Here is a 16656-nt window from a genome sequence, read left to right on the forward strand (position 1 = left end):
CTAGACACTGCATGTTCTCACTTGTAAGTGGGAGTTGAAATGAGAATGCATAGACACAGGGAGGGAAACACACACTGGGGCCTGTTGGGGGGTTGGGGGAAAGGTGAAGGAGAGCATTAGGGCAAATCCCTAATGCATGTGGGGCTTAAAACCTAGACGACGGGTTGATGGCTGCAGCAAACCACCGTGGCACATGTATACCTATGTAACAAACTTGGACGTTCAGCACATGTATCCCAGAATTTAAAGTAAAATAAAAAAGAGAAAAGAAGGAAAGTCAATATTCTGGTCTTCTAACAGACTGGACAGATAACAGTCCCCATATAGCTAACTAGGAGGAATGAGTCAGCATGTCTAGCTCATCTGGGCTTCTATTAATATTAAGTAATATATTTGAGACTCTGGCTCGAAATCTAGTTTATTATTCAATCATAGCAGTTCTTAGACCCTCAGGTAAACAACGGGTGCTCAGGGAAAAAGCCAAGTTCCTTTGTATCTTGTCAGGGATAATAAAAAATACACTGCAGAGGTCAAAGTTACAAAAAAAACAAAAAACAAAAATGGTTCCTTTGTGGTCGAGGCCAGGTCATTCACCAGACAGGAGTCAGTAAGCATTTCCTGCAAATGATCAGAATATTTTAGGCTTGGTGGGCCATACATGGTCTCTGTGTCTCTTGCCCCACGCCACCCCTTGCCTCCTCCTTTTGTTTTGGTTTTGCTTTATAACAATTCAAAATCGTAAGAATCCTTCTTAGCTCAAGCACTGTATGGCTGCAGGAAGATTTTGACCCCACAAACTGTTTAGTTAATCAGAGTGCCGGCTGGACTGAGCAAATTCTAGAGCACCAACAGAGGACTTGTTGGGAGGTCTTGGAGCAGTAACTGCAATTCCCTTACTCAGAAGTGTTTGCCGTATCAGTGCACACATCCTTGATTCACAGAAGATATTTCACCTTTCTGACTCACCGCAAATTTAGGCTATTGTTAATTTCCTGTCTTAGACTAAAATTCAAGACGAAGCCGTATTTGGCTTGCTGTATATGCTACATCTTTGGCAGTCCTAAATTTAAATTTTATGGTTTCTTCTATTTCACAGAACCCCAGAATGTTCATGGATTTTTAAAGTCTTTTCACTTTTGAGTTGAGATCTGTGAATCTGGTGTGTGGGTGTTGGTCATATAACCAAAGTGAGACTAGTAACCTGACCAACACCTGCTTTTCTTTTTCCTCTTGTGCCACCTCTAAACTTCAATGTGTGCACAGAAAAACATTCTCTTTGGGGGTAGTGGGGAAGAAAAAGACTTAAAATGAAGCTGACTTCTGGGGCTGGTGATGAGTAAATGACATAAGAAATAATAGACATTAACCAGAAAATAGTATATCTACATAAATTAAATTAGTGTCTGAGACCTTTAACAAAACGCTCTATAAAGTAAGAAAAAAAATTATGAGTTTCCGTTAATCTGCCCACCAAAAACCTTTTTTTGAGTGAGAGATAAAATTAGAGCTTTAAAGGAATGTCTTCATTTTTTTCCCTGTTAAATTTTACTGCATTATAGTAGGCCATTGAAATGGTCTCAGATGTCAGAGTTCATGTGTTTCTTGTAAATGAAAATCTACATTATTTAATTTTGATGTTTAGCAATTCTCTCTACCTTGGGCTATATAAGCTAGACTACAATTATGCCAGCCCAAATCTTATCTCTAAACAAAGATTCAGAAATTAGAACCCCAGGAATGAGACTCTTTGATACAGCCTTCCATTATGAAGTTTTGAATGCCAAAGCCTTCTGAAGTCTATCAATATTCAAATCCTTGTATTTATCTTGGAAACTTTCATCATCCTTAACTTACTCTTGAACATTTCAACTAAGAGTTAAGTGGGCATCTTTATCAACAGAACTTTTCATATTAGTGCCAACTGTTTAAAAAATGTCAAATAATCAACAGATACTCATTTAGCTTCTAGTCTGTAAAAGGTTTTGACCTGGGCACTAATGGAGCAAAAAGTAGGCCTAGAGGCTGGGCGCAGTGGCTCATGCCTGTAATCGCAGTATATTAGGAGGCTGAGGTGGGCAGATCACAAGGTCAGGAGTTCAACAACAGCCTGGCCAACATGGTGAAACCCCATCTCTACTAAAAATACAAAAGTTAGCCAGGAGTGGTGGCTCGTGCCTATAATCTCAGCTACTTGGGAGACTGAGGCAAGAGAATAGCTTGAAACTGGGAAGCAGAGGTTGCAGTGAGCTGAGATCATGCCACTGGACTCCAGTCTGGGTGACAGAGCAAGACTCTGTCTAGAAAAAAGAAAAAAAAAGTAGGCTTACTTTTTGCCTTTGAGGGTCAAGGTCAAAACAAGGAGACCATTAATTAGGAAACGACTGCACTGGTAGATGGAGTTTCCTGTCTACCAGTGAGATAAGAAAAATATGTGATTAGCAAAGTAAACAAACAATTACAAATTCGATTAAAGAGGCCAAGATATGTTAGAAGGCAGTACATGTTTAACTTCCAAATGCATTTATACCCTATAAATATTATAGGAGATTAGAAGAGAAAGATTATTCATCAATCATTTATTGGCGTTTACATTGGGCTAGCTTTACTCCTCCTTATACATATATACAGCTTCCTACTTGACACCTCCATGTATAGACCTAACAAGCATTTCAAACTCAGCACCTTAGAGTGAGCTTAGATTCTCTCTCCAAACCTTCCACCTGTGTTCTTCATCTGAATGGCAGCTTGGTCCTTCTGGATGATCAGGTCATAACAAGCACAGTCAACTCTGACTCCTTTTTCCCCCCTCACACTTTATACTCAATCCGCAGGCAAACTCTACTGGTTCTACTCTTGAAATCTATCCAGAGTCTGACTACTCCTTACGGCCTCAACAACTACCATCCAGGTCTGTGGCTGGGATCATTGCAAGTGTTTCCTGATTAATGGTCTCCCTGCTTTGACCCTCAACCCTCTACATCCAGAGACTCTGTTAACTTCCCTGTTTCAGGGCCTCCCAATTTGTGAGGTTATAGTTAACATAGCACTCACTATTCTTCAGTCATTGTTCTAAGCAATTTGCACCTGTTAACGTACTGAAGTCTCACAATAACCTTACACCGTAAGTACTGTTACTTTCTACGTTTTATCAGTGAGGACACAAAGATGCAAGAAGGAAAAGTCATTCATCAAGATCACACAACTGGTGACTGGCAGAGATAGGACTCAAATCCTGACATTCTGGCTCCATAGCCCAGGCTCTTAACCTCTGTGCCTGCTTCTTCCAGTGGCTTTCTTTCTCACTTCGAAAATGCCAACGTCTTCCTGACAGCTGTGTGTCTGACATGATCTGACCTCACTGCCTCCCTGATCTCGCCTTCTATAATTCTCTCCTTGGCTCATCCAGACACACTGGCCTCCTTGCTGTTTTTCTAACACCCCAGGCTTCTTCTCACATTAGGGCCTTTTCCCTTGGCAGGTCCTACTGCATAAGGGATTTCCCCGCTGAAAGTGGCATGGCTCATTTCTTTGCCTCCTTAGGGTCTTTCCTCAAATGTCACTTTTCAGTCAGGTCTGATCATATCCCTATTGAACATCTTACCATTACATCCAGGCACTGTTTTAAGCACTTAACACTTACTTTATTAAACCCACACAACTGCTCTAATTTGATGAAATTGCTATTCTCATTTTACAGAGGAGGAAAAGAGACATAGAGATGTTAAATGGCATGCCCAAGGTCACACAGCTGATAAGCGATGAAGTCAGGATTCCAACCCAAGCACTCTGGCTCCAGAGTCTGTGATCTTAACAAACAAACAAACAAACAAAAGAATCAATATACAAAACTTGGTCATTAATGGGCAATGGAAAAGTGAGTAAAAAAGAAAAAAATCACAGTTTGTTCAGAAGCTTAGAGCCAGAGTGAGAAGACGATTGGCCAATATAAGAACACCCTATTGGAGGAGGAGAGGGGGTGGACAGTTTTGATTATCATCTTCCAGAGCCACATTTCTCATAGTGTCATCCAAAGTACTCCTCTGTCAGAATCAACTGGGAGTGTTGGCTACAAGAGAAGATTCCTGAGCTCCACTCCGGAACTTCTCATATAGAGTCTCTGGGGTCAAGAGCTCGAGGAGTTGCATGAATGAAAACTCCAAGGTGATTCTGAAATACACAAAAATTTTCAAACTACCATCTTGGAAAACAGAAAATATTGTCATTAGCTAAAGTTTGTAGACTAAGCGTCACAATTTTAGTATAGCGTTTCCATAACAACAAAACTGTCAAAATCTTCTATCGTCTTCAAACTTTGCAACGTAGGTTAGAAACTTTTGATGGGTTTGTTCATTGGCAGATTCCAAGTGCCTGAACGAGTGCTTGGCCCATAGTGGGCCGGAAACCAACGATTCCTGAGTGTGTGAATTTTGGAGTGGCCCAGAAGAAATTTTCAAGATGCACGATGGTTCTGTATGAGCACATGTTCCTCAGAGTAGTCCAAGATTTCCACCAGACTTACATAAATTCAGTTTATCAGTTTTATCACTATTTCCTTAAAAGTGTGAATAAACTGGAAAATATACTGGCTTTTGGAATCATTGCTCTAAGTGTTGGGGTGCTGGCATTTAGCAGCTGTGTGATGTTAAGATATTCAACCTTTCTGAAATTCTATTTTCTTCATCACCTTATTTAATGTCAATAAAGGTGTTATATAAATCAAAAGGATCCTTGGAAAAATATTATGACTAGATGAATCATTTTTTAAAATTTCACAGTTATTTTGAAGTGTAAGGTTTTCTTTGCAAATTTCTAGCTGCAAAATTGTATAGACTGACAAAAAAAATTAGGAAAATAAGACTGGAATAGCATGAACAATACACATAGTTATGGAATGTGTTAATGTTATTAACAAGTGTTAAACTTGGAAAACAAAAATTTCTTTGACCTTTGAACTGTTTCAAATCCTTTAATTAATTTGTGAAAACCTAAGAAAATAATAAGCATGAAACTATCCCTATTTAGTGTTTCCTTTTAGAGATAATCACAGCCCATTAATTCAAGAACAATATTGCTTTTTGAAAATACAATATTGATTTGTTGAAGAATGGGTGAACAATATTATAGTTTAGTATTCTGTGACTCAGAGGCATAGCCCAAGCCAAATGACTTTCATTTAAGAACTTTCAGAGTAACAGGTATTTTCCATTCATTATTTACTACATCCTTGATATCTCAACATTGAAATCTAAGAGGAAAAAGTCGATTATGCTGAAGTCACCTAGACTTCAATGTCTCCTCAATTTTGGAAACTTTACCATATCACCTATTCTAATTTCAGTGACTAAGCAGATCTCTTTTTAAACTTAGAGAAAGAAAGAACTCTATCCTCAAATTTATTCTTGCTGATCAAACAGATGCACAAAAACAGAACATTTGTTTACTACAATTAAGCACAGACAAAAATGTAATTTGACAAGTGGCGAGAGACAGCTTTCTAATGAAAGCCTATGCATTCTACAAAACCCTTAATTATTTATTCTAACATTGTGCCTAAGTTACGCATTCTGGAAAAGCATTGCTTTTGCAGAGGCAGAAAGAAAAGCCCCAAATATCTTGAAGTTAAAGATCTACCTAATAGCATCTATACAACTTCGATGGTTACATCTCATAAAAAGAAAATACCCATTTTGGGCTCTTCTTTCAAATTATAGTTATAAAACAAAATCCACTCACTTAAACCAAACTCCAAAATTTTCTCTTATTTTCTGTACAAAAGTTAACAACAACATACAAAACGTGAGATAGAAGAGAATTTCTAGTAGACCAGTGAGCTGCGCAGTTTCATGACAGATACAAGAGGAAGAAAATACGCTCTTTGAATGATAGAAATAGTTCTGAAAACATTTCCCAAACAGTACTGCAGAGTAGTAAACTTCAGGTTACACATCTTTATCTAATGCTGAACACCAAAACCCCTAAATTGTAACCTCTCTATAATAACAGTTCAATCCACTGAGGCTGCTTTACCATGGATACCATACCATTATGATGAGGGTTCTGGGTCTATTCATTTCATCGTCACTTTCCAGAGGCAGAATTTCATGGGATGGTTCCTCTTGGCGTCGTCTACAAATGTGTGGACAGCTCCTCTGGACCACAGAACGAAAAGCTTGAAGCAGAACAATGCTGGCAGTGCAGCCCATTGCTGCATCCTGGAGCCTACAAAATAACTTCTATGTTGATGCTATGTTTGCAAAACAGTGGCTCCTTGTCCCTGAAAACAGCCTACACTGCAGCTGCAGCCGGCTCACTCTCCAATCACTTCCTTGAGCTCTGATCATCTGATCATGGCCAAATAGCTTGGATGCAGAGATGGGAAAGATTTGATCCACGGAAACTGAACACACTCGGAATATTAGAGCACTGCGCTCAGAGAGTATTTCTGTTTACAATGAGAGCATGTTTCCTGTTTGTTACAATGCCGATCTTCGATTCTCCTATCAGAGGTCTGAATAAATATATCTTTCCCACTCAGACACACAAATAAATTACTCTTTTTCACAACTGAAAATCTCTGCCTTCACACTGACAATTTTTCCTGAGGCAAATGAGCATCATGTAAAGAGTGAAAAGGATTGTTTTTTAAAAACATAAACACTTCCTGAAGGAAATTTTGCTGGATATTTCACTAAGTGATTGAGGTTTTTACTTTTCATAGTTAGTAAGTTCCAGAAATGAAATTGGCTTATCTGAAACATAGAGTTCACTAGATCAAGATGATTTAACAAAAGTATGCATGCATTAACCAGCCCCGAGTGAGAGACACCAGTGTTCCCCTGTGATTTCCCTTCAATAGTATGGTTGTTCTGTTCCCACGCATGCAGTTCTGCAGCCTAATACATTTTTATATTTACATAGGCGGCTTGCAGGGCTGAAAATATCTCTATTACCGAGGTCACTCAGCAAGCTCCGCCAAGCTGACCTCTTAGGAAAAGCAGCTGTAAAGCATTTTAACATCCTATCAATAAGAACTCAAGGAGCTGGGAAGGACTTTGAGGTCTTTGGTAGTTAAGAGTCTAGTATTCCCCGACTCCTGCGAGACTAGTCACTTAGGAAAGAACCAAAGAGAGATGCTTAGAAATCACGTGTCCTTTCTGGAATGGCCTCAACATCTAATGGTATAGTGAAAGGGAAGAGGACAACAGGGGCTGCTCGCACTAAAAATATCACATGGAAAATGGATTTTGCTTACAAATGAGGAAAGTATGAAATCCCCAATAGAATTCAATGTCGGGATCTTTCTGCCAAGCTAATTCTTCCAGTGTAACTCTTGGAGATTCAAAGAAAGAAAATGTTTTCTTTGGTTTCTGGGCTCCTTGGCGTGAATGGTGCTGCAGGAAGTTTGGGGAAGGATTGCTTTTCTGTGACGTGTGGCCTCAGTAAGGCCCAGCCTCAGTAAGGTTGCTTTCGCGGAAGTATCTAGCATGATGCCCAATTAGGCATTAATTGCTCAGTAATCTGTCACAACACAACATCATTTTAATTGGTATGTTGGCCAGAGAAGTAAAACATGCTTCTTTTTCTTTTCTTTTAAGAAGTACTGGCTGCCAGTAGTTTTTCATCTCTCTCTGTTTTGAGCAAACATATTTTAGTGCCGCTGGAAAAAGAAGAAAAAAATGCTAATGATGCTGGCAAGTCCTCTAACTCCCTCTGGACCTTTGTCAGACTGCCCGGGTGCTAATCTAAACCATTTTTACTCTAAACAACTAGGGCATTTACTGCAGAGAGGCTACGATTTAGCCTGTCTGGCTTGTGTGTATTGAATATCTATATATAATGGTGTCTACTAGAGACAAAAGTGCAGAGTGGGCTTCTATGTTTGTGAATGTGTCTTTTCGAATAGGACAGTTCCTCAGGCTCCCTGTATGGCAGTGCCCATCCCCACCCACTTACTCCCATCCCCTAGGACATATCTCTCTCCAATCATTTCCATAGGTCCTGATCATCTGCGCATGGCTGCGTAGCTTGAACACAGGAAGTTGCCAGATGGAAACGCTTAAATAGTCCACCAGCTCCAGTCAGAAACTGGAGAGAGAAGACAGATCCCTCAGCTATTCACCATGAGCTTGGCAGGCAAGATGTACTTCACATCCTAAACTCCTCTCTAACAAGCTCTCTCTAAATCTGGCTGACCTCTGGGGTGGCTTTTGGAATCAGATGTTTTGGCAGATGCCAAAGTCTTTAGGGAGACAAATGAGATGCTTTCTAGCTATTACAGTCCCACTTTTTTCCTCATCGATCCTCTCTGCCTCTGAGGAATTCACTCCTGTTATTGATGGGCTGCTGAGAGACTCAATAGTCTCTCTCTTGTCTGTCTTCCTCTCTCTGTTAGCCTCTGTTATCAAGCTAAAGGAACGTTCAAGGATTAGTTTCTTTGGAATTCAATACACACAACCATTATCCAGTGGACAAGAAACAAAAAGACAAAATGCAGGAAAGAAGAGTTGAGTATGTTCTCCAACATTTCTCATGAAAGACTCCAAACATGCAGCAAAGTTGCAAGAAATGGGTTGGGTTCTAAGCTCTATGTTTTACATAGTAAATTAAGCCGGATATTGAGTTGGGTTGGGGGAGAGATCAGAAATCTACCCAGAGACATGACAATGTTTCTGTCATATTTAACATCCATGTTGATACATGGGAATTTTTTCTTTTCTTTTCTTTTTTTTGAGATAGAGTCTCACTCTGTCACCCAGGCTGGAGTGCAGTGGCAGGATCTCAGCTCACCTGCCTCCCAGGTTCAAGTGATTCTCATGCTTCAGCCTCCTAAGTGTCTGGGACTACAGGTGTGCACCACCACACCTGGCTAATTTTTGGTACACAGGAAATATTTTCAGATTAGGTATAAACTCTTCAGCAGGTGTCTGCTATTTTCATTTGAACTATTAATGAGATGAATCATTAATTTGGCCTCCAAACATCAAATGTGCACAGCCTTACTAATAAATGACCTTTGGAGATTCTCTTTGCTCTCTCATCTGCCTTCTTCCTCTAGGGGGTCTTATTTCATGACTCAATAGGATATTTATTAAACCTAAAATGCTAGAAACAAGATTTTTTAAGTACTTAGATTAGGAAATAATGTCACTAATAATTCATAAGGCTAAATTTTCCAAAGAGATGTTGGAAGCTCAATTTCATTCTTGGCCATTAATTATATATCATATTATACTATATTACATTATGTTATTTCATATGTACAAATTTATTTGGCACTTATGAAATCTTAAATTTGTGTATAGTGAAACACATTCATGTTTCAAAGCAGAGCCAGCCATGTTGTATAGATTACAGTAGCCTTGGTGTACACAGGAAATGGAAGGAAGGATGGAGGGAGATGTTTTAACATCATATTGACCAGGGAGAAAGACATGTAGGAAGAAAAAGTAAGTCATTTCAGAGATTAAAAGGAAGTTAAGGAGAAAAGAAAGAAAAATACAAAGGAAGGGACAAACAAAAACCACCGATATTGTGCTGAATCCTAGGAGGGTTCTGGACTGTCCCAGGGGCCACCTACCCAGCTGTAGGCTGCCCATCCTTCTTCAACAAATCTTGAGTAATGAATTTAGTTTTCAGAACACTTTTCTAAAACTTTCTGGCCTGAGAATGATTTGGCTGTACACATAGATATCTCTACCACTGGGAAAATATGTCCAAAGATCTTTTTATAATGGGCGAGGAAATAGATATTTAATTTAAATAAATAATGTCCATTGAAAGTGTTGGACCTTCCCAGCTTTGTTAAATTATATAAAATCTGTATGTTTAAATCTATATATCTAATCTGTCTCAAAATACGTACATCTATTTTGACTGTGTTAAACTGGACTGTGCTTTGGCATGATGGAGGTGAAGCCCATATTCTTCTCCTCCCCAAAAGACCTGGTGCATCTGAGTCTTCTGCCGCATAATGCTGACCTTGGATGGGGAGAGGTTTTCTGCTATCCTCTGAGATATCAAGGACATGGAAACTTACGGCTGATAACAGATGTTTGTCTTGTAAAAACAAAGATGAGTTTAGATAAAATATTTGAGAAATAAAAAACTTGAGAAATGAATATACCTGATGCTATACGGTTTGGTTTCATTGCTTCATACACTGTGAGTTTCTGGTGGGTCTATTTCAAGACTCTAATAAGTTCATGATCAGAACTTATTTATAAAAATAAATTTAGGGAAAGGCTAAGATTTTAAGGGTATAATTATGTCTCCCCAAAATTTATATGTTAGAACCCTGACCCCCAATATGGCTGTGTTTTGAGAAAGGGCTTCTAAGGGAGTAATAAGGTTTCATGAGGTCTTAAGGGTGGGGTCCTCATTCTCTAGAACTAATGTCCTTATAAAAAGAAGAAGAAATACCAGATGTTTCTCTCTGTCTCTCTCCTGCTCTCTCTCTCTGTCTGTCTTCATGTGTGCACAAGGGAAAGCCCATATGAAGCCACAGTGAGAAGGTGCCATTTCAAGAAGAGAGTCCTCACCAGAAAACAACCCTAAGGATGCCTTCCAGCCTCCAGAACTGTGCAGAGAATAGTTTCTGTTGTTTAAACCACCCAGTCTGTGGTATTTTTTTATGGCAACCCTAGCACCCTAGCAGACCAATAGAAAGACCTTGCCTGGAAAAAACAAATTCTAACAGTGAAGCCTCAAGTAAATCATCACCTCCTTAGAGAAAGGTTCTTAATCCGCCCAGGTTGCATTAACCCCCTTCTTCCTCCCTGCTTCTAAAACACAAATGTTCAGGAGTCACCTCTGAAGTAGCTTTCTGCTACACCTGCCTGCCTACTGGCCAGCAGAACATCACTTCCCCATCTGGAGTCCAGAGACCCTGACTTCTAGCTCAAGGTGGTACGTGGAGTACATTTTTTAATCTACCCCTTTCCCTAAATCCAAGTAAAATGACAACAAAGCAGAATAAAGGGAATATATTGGTTATAACAAAATGAGAAAAGGTGGGAAAACTTTTTCAGCAAATGAGAATTTCTGAGCATCTCTGAAGGATGAAAGTGAGTTTGATTGCATTAGTAACTGAAAATGAAGCATTTAGGAACAATTTACAGGCACGGCAAGAGGATATAGCAGATGGCAGCCACTGTCCACAACAGAGCCCAAAAAGGGCTCCAAGCTCTACAAAGTAGGGGTTGGATGTGAGAAAGTAACTGGAGAACTGCCCTTGGACCCTGTTCTCAGCATAGACAAAACACTAGAGCACCTGCCACCAAATATCCCAAGAAAGGCGAATACTTCCAGAATACCTAGCACAGGTGTCAGCACCTCAGTGGAGCCCCTCACTATTTTAGCTGTGGCCAGTGGGGATGGGGTATGTATCTGGTCGGCTTGGCAGACTGGCTTACATATCCTGAAATGAAGACTGCAGTTGGTGCACTGGTCAAACTCAGCTTGTCAACAGGTCAGTTGACCAACTGAAGGAGAGCATTCAATGTTCTTCCTCTCCCTGATCCCAGGACCAGAAGGCAGAGTACTCTAGCTCCCCAAACTAAGTAGATCTCTCTTAGTTTGGGTTAACTTATGGTGTGACTGACGTACTAGGACCTACAGTCAATACGGACTGAGCATCCTGGTTCAAGTCTAATTTGATGCTTGTCCAAATGACAGCCTGCTGGAAGAGGCGGCCAGCAGAGCACAGCAGAAAGACTCACAGTGAGCTGCTGCAAAATGAAGATCATCCTTTATGCTTTCAGGATATTGGTGGGAAGAGAGTAACTGCAAAGGCCAACATAGAGTCTGGCCCATAATTATTCAGTGAACCAGTGTGATGCTGCCTCTGCTAGGGTGATAACAGAGGCTTGATCTCCTCCCCCTCCGCTTCCAGGATCAGCTTAAATGTGATACTGCCCCGGAAAAGCCTCCCCTAACAGGCCTTGCTTCACAGCCCTGAACCTCAGTCCTTATCACTGTACCCTGTGGGTTTCCTTTCTGACATACCAGCTGTAATTACATCCTGATTGATGTAATTTTTAAATTATGTATTCCCTCTCTGTAAGATACAGGATTGCGTTTACTTTGCTCGCTATATATCCTGCACCCACCTTGGAGTGCATGCTCAGTGAGTAACCATCATGATGCTGATGATACCCCTAAGAAAGCAAGCCCTTACACAGAGCTCGCCATGTGCCAGGCACAGTTCTAATGAATATTTACACATCGAGCTTCATTTGCTCCTCCCTCTATGAGGCAGTGCTATAATCATACCTGTTTTACTGTTGAGGAGATTGAGGCACAGAGATATTAAGTGATTCCCTCAGATAATCACAGCCAGTAAGTGGTAGGACCAGAATTAGAACTGGCATGTGGTAGCGGGTGGTGAGGTGGCCCTGGAAACTTCCCTTTAAGAGCTGGTCTGTCCCTCACAGGAAAGCTTGCAACTTTTTCTTGGATGACAGTTCTGAAAACCAGCTAGTGATCTAGCAGATTGTTTTAAGGTGATGACTTAAATTGCATTTTGATGGGAATTGAAAACATTCTTAAATGTAATGAATTTGATCAACAAATTTTTTAAATGTGCTATGTTTACTGTGTGAAGTGTTCACTGGCAGCAGTGACACAAACGCCTAAACTGGCTGTGAAATCATATATTTAGAATACAGAGACGCTCGGGCCCCCTTTATCATTCCGTGCTTCCTCCTACACGAATGAAGTTTTGGTTAACACAAAAATGCCAGAAAAAGGCTATTTTGGGTCCAGTTAGGATGAGGAAAATGAGGCCATCATGCCAGGACACCCTGCGAGCCTGGGTATGGCTGCCCATGCTGCCACTCACTCTTGAATCCATTGGAGGCTGACCCGGGAGAGCTAGCTGACAGCTCACACATGTCACTGCTACAGACAGAACCAGCCACTTTCCTTCCTGGGCTAGTGTGGGGATCTAGGGGTGATCATCAAGTGCCTCACAATCTTTGTTTCATCTTCCTTCTCTACCACAAGTATTTTCTGTGATGGGAAGAGACATGGGGACAAAGGCAGAGGGTAGGAAACTTCCAACTACTGGTTTAAGCTATAGTACTACCTTTCCATGGGAGCTCAGAAATGATTAGTGGAATGAATGAATCAGTAGGTAATAAAAATCACACCATCACTGTCATTATCATCATCACCAAGCTCTTAATCATGTTGGATTTCTTTGTAAAATTTCCAGAGGCTCAGCAAGTGTTGCTAAACAAAATGACCCAAAGAAGGAGACTCTTTAGATTAAAAGTGACGGGGGATTTTGCCCCCAGTCAGTAAAACCAGGTCATGGGATTTGGTCAATTTCCAGGGCAAGATTAGTGAGAATCTTTTTCCATGTCTGTTTCCAGATGGGTAAGCTCCCCCACTCCTCAGGTCTAAACTGAATTAAATGGCTTGGAGAGAGTTAATCAGTGCCTTCTTAGCTGAAAAGCGGAAAACACAGCCCAGTGAAGTCATTCCTCCTAGTACCCACTTACCCTTTATCAACATTCATCTGTGCCCCTCCTACTGCTACCTCTACTCAAGGACTTGGGACTTAAGTTTATTGTGATAGCAACCCATGACGTTTTTTTCCCCCCAACCACTACGATTTCTAGCAATCTTTTCTTTCAGTTTCTCTCTCATCATTTTCACTTAATTATAGTGGCCTCCACTTTGCAGGCATCTTTCCCATGTACTGACATTTATTGAGTTGTACAATTAATCACTTAGGAAAAAGCACACTGTTCTTTAGCTTTAAAAATACAGATGCCTTTGCCAAGCTTTCCTTTATCTTCATTTTTCTACCTTTGGCATTGGTGCAGCTCAAAAGCAGATTATTCTTTTGTTGGTACATTTAGATGCATCAGAAAATTATCTTTCATTGCTCTCTAAATCAGCTTCCTGCAGAGTGCATGGATAATTTAAATGTTCCATTAATAACTTACCTTTCTCTGGCATCTATGTTTGATTGCACTCTTCTCAGCTCATACTAAACCTTCCTTATTTCTAATAAAGGGTAGTATAGCACAACACTTAGGCAAAAGATCAGAAAGCAGATTGCCAAAATGTAAATCCCTGTTGAGCTGTTTATTACGCTTACTTTGAGAAAAATTTTAAGCCTCAGTTTCCTCATCTGTTCAATGAGTGAATATTCATGAGGGCCTAATATCCACATAAAGTGCTAGGCCCAGTACCAAACACATGGTAAGAATTCCACAAATTTTAATTATGACTAGAAAAGAGCAAATCTAAAGACTTTTAAACACTGCTTGTTTTCTCCCCACTTCCCCACTAAGTAGTATTTTTAAAAAAATCTCCGGCTGGGTGTGGTTGCTCAAGCCTGTAGTCCCAGAGCTTTGGGAGGCCGAGATGGGTGGATCACAAGGTCAAGAGATCGTGAACATTCTGGTCAACATGGTGAAACCCCGTCTCTACTAAAAATAGAAAAGAAAATTAGCTGGGCATGGTGGTGCGTGCCTGTAATCCCAGCTACTCAGGAGGCTGAGGCAGGAGAATTGCCTGAACCCAGGAGGTGGAGGTTGCAGTGAGCTGAGATCGTGTCATTGCATTCCAGCTTGGGTAACAAGAGGGAAACTCCGTCTCCCCCCAACCCCCCCCAAAAAAATCTCCTTATTCTTCCTTGGCCAGGGACACACAGTGTTCCCTGCATGATGAAGGAATAGGTTTTGCATTTGTCTCCTCTGTGATTTAAAGTTATTTCCCATGGGAATGTGACACAAGTTCCAAATACCCTTCCCAGTTATTTTTCATGAGTAAACAAATTTGAAATAATATAGTAATACCTCACTTATCCTGAGGTCACTTCTTTTGCAACATCAACTATTCTGATCACAGTCAAGTCCTGAAAAGGGACAGAAACAACTTCTCCAGAGCCAGAAAAGGGTGTCATATAATTTGTTCTATGAAGCTTATGGGAGTGGCTTAGTGAAGAGGTATTTCTATCATCATGGTTAATGCCATTATCTTATGCAGGATTCCAAAGAGCTTGCTGAGCTAAGCTTACAGTGAGTTTTGACCAGAAACAATATCATTCTGACCTGCTCTGGTCAACCAATTTCTACTGGAAGCCTGTCTCTGCTGAAGGCAGGTGGGCTGAGAGCTTCTTCAAGGGTTTGTGGTGGGCCCAGTTGTGAAGCCAGCCCACCAAAGACTCAGCCATCTGATAGGGCTGAGGCTATGTACGTAGGAAAGAAATGAGGGTGACATAATGCAGCCTAGAAAGTGATTCAGAGCAATGAGCACAAGTTTTGGAGTTGAAGGGACCCACCTGTGTTTGAATCCTAGTTTTGTTGTATTGAAACATTAACTCTCTGAGCCTTATTGTCTCCACTGGCCAGTAAGAGTAAGATGAACCCTTCTACAGAACTATTGTACCAAAGGCACATAATAAAAAACCCTGGCATAAACAGTAGATGTTTTTCTTTGACCACTATCATCATTACAACCATTTGTGATATTATCATTGTTACTCAAAGTTAGTACCAAAGAGGGTAGATAACAGTCCTGCCAGTCAAGGCTCGAAGTCAGTAAAGCCACGCGGAAACAGTAACTCAACAGCAGAGAGAGCCTTGGCACTGGAACGAAGTGGCAAGGACAAGAGAGAGGTGGGACAGGAAGTTTCCTTGACCTCTCTTCACCAGCCCATGGGCCCAGGGTGCATGAGTGAGTCAGGCTAACTTAAAGGTATGAGCCACCCACCAAAGGAAGGGATAGATGACAGACAATCTGAGAACATGAAAAAGATAAAATAAAATCAACATTCATGGTATCTGGGACTAATCCATGTTGGGGGTGGTAAACACTGGAAGGGTAAATAAGCAGTGTTCTACCCCAATATAAAGGATGAAACTGATGCATTAGGGAAATGACTAATGCATCAATGACTGATGTTTGGACTTTATGGTGGAAGTGAATATAGGAGGAGTTATTGCTGGTATATATTCACAAGAAGCACAGTAATGCATCAAGAGAAACCAAATTATGTCCAGGTGGCCTTGGGTTCAGGAGGGAGAAATCTGTGACACATTCTGGATAAAACTTCCATCAGCAACTACTTTTAATTTTTAAAAGTTTAGTGATTAAATTGGGTAAATTATGTTATCTTCAAGAGTTAGCTATGTGAAAAATATTTTTGGATGACACAGGATAAATGAGCTATTAACTGTACTCTCTGTACTCGTTCTATTTTATTTTCTGTGCTCATTTTCCCCCCTTTGAATTGTGGCAGGAATTAACCACCCACGTCTTAAACATTCCAAGTTAAATCTAATTTACAATAATCACGAATTGCTTTCCAAACATGAAAATGGCAGTCTTTAAAGTCATTTACAATGTTCTTTCCAAATCGATTTTAAAGGTAAAAAGACAACAGCCTGAGTGTGTCTCCATTTTACATTATTTGCCAGGACTCAGGGGAGCCGCCCAATGTATCATTTTAGGGTTGGTGCAAAGCCCCCAGCTCCAGCATTTTGAAAGGAAACAGGGACAAACCAAAGTTTAAATGCAGCAGGAATAGGAGACATACGCAATATTCAGAAGATTAACTTGGTATGATCATGTTTACCTTCTCTTTACAACCTAAACTGCAGGATGTGGATTCTTAAAGTTTTTGTTCCTTCTATCTCCAGT

The 16656-nt window shown here is 40.5% G+C and overlaps 1 protein-coding gene across 17 annotated transcripts in view; it reads right to left on the bottom strand.

Annotated features, from left to right (window-relative positions):
* DOCK10 (dedicator of cytokinesis 10) overlaps positions 1-16656 on the bottom strand; it is a 280570-nt gene that overhangs the window by 212747 nt on the left and 51167 nt on the right. For 7 of the 17 annotated variants that reach the window (XM_078328697.1, XM_035306604.3, XM_035306603.3 and 4 more), the window contains exon 1: positions 6042-6262. The exons of the other annotated variants lie outside the window; for them this stretch is intronic. In XM_078328697.1, the coding sequence (XP_078184823.1) occupies positions 6042-6203 (162 nt within the window). In that variant the 5' untranslated portion in view covers positions 6204-6262. Of the gene's footprint in view, positions 1-6041; positions 6263-16656 lie in introns of those variants that run through there. 17 annotated transcript variants of the gene reach the window in all.

Source organism: Callithrix jacchus, chromosome 6 (genome assembly GCF_049354715.1).
Source record: "Callithrix jacchus isolate 240 chromosome 6, calJac240_pri, whole genome shotgun sequence".
Lineage (NCBI taxonomy): Eukaryota > Metazoa > Chordata > Mammalia > Primates > Cebidae > Callithrix > Callithrix jacchus.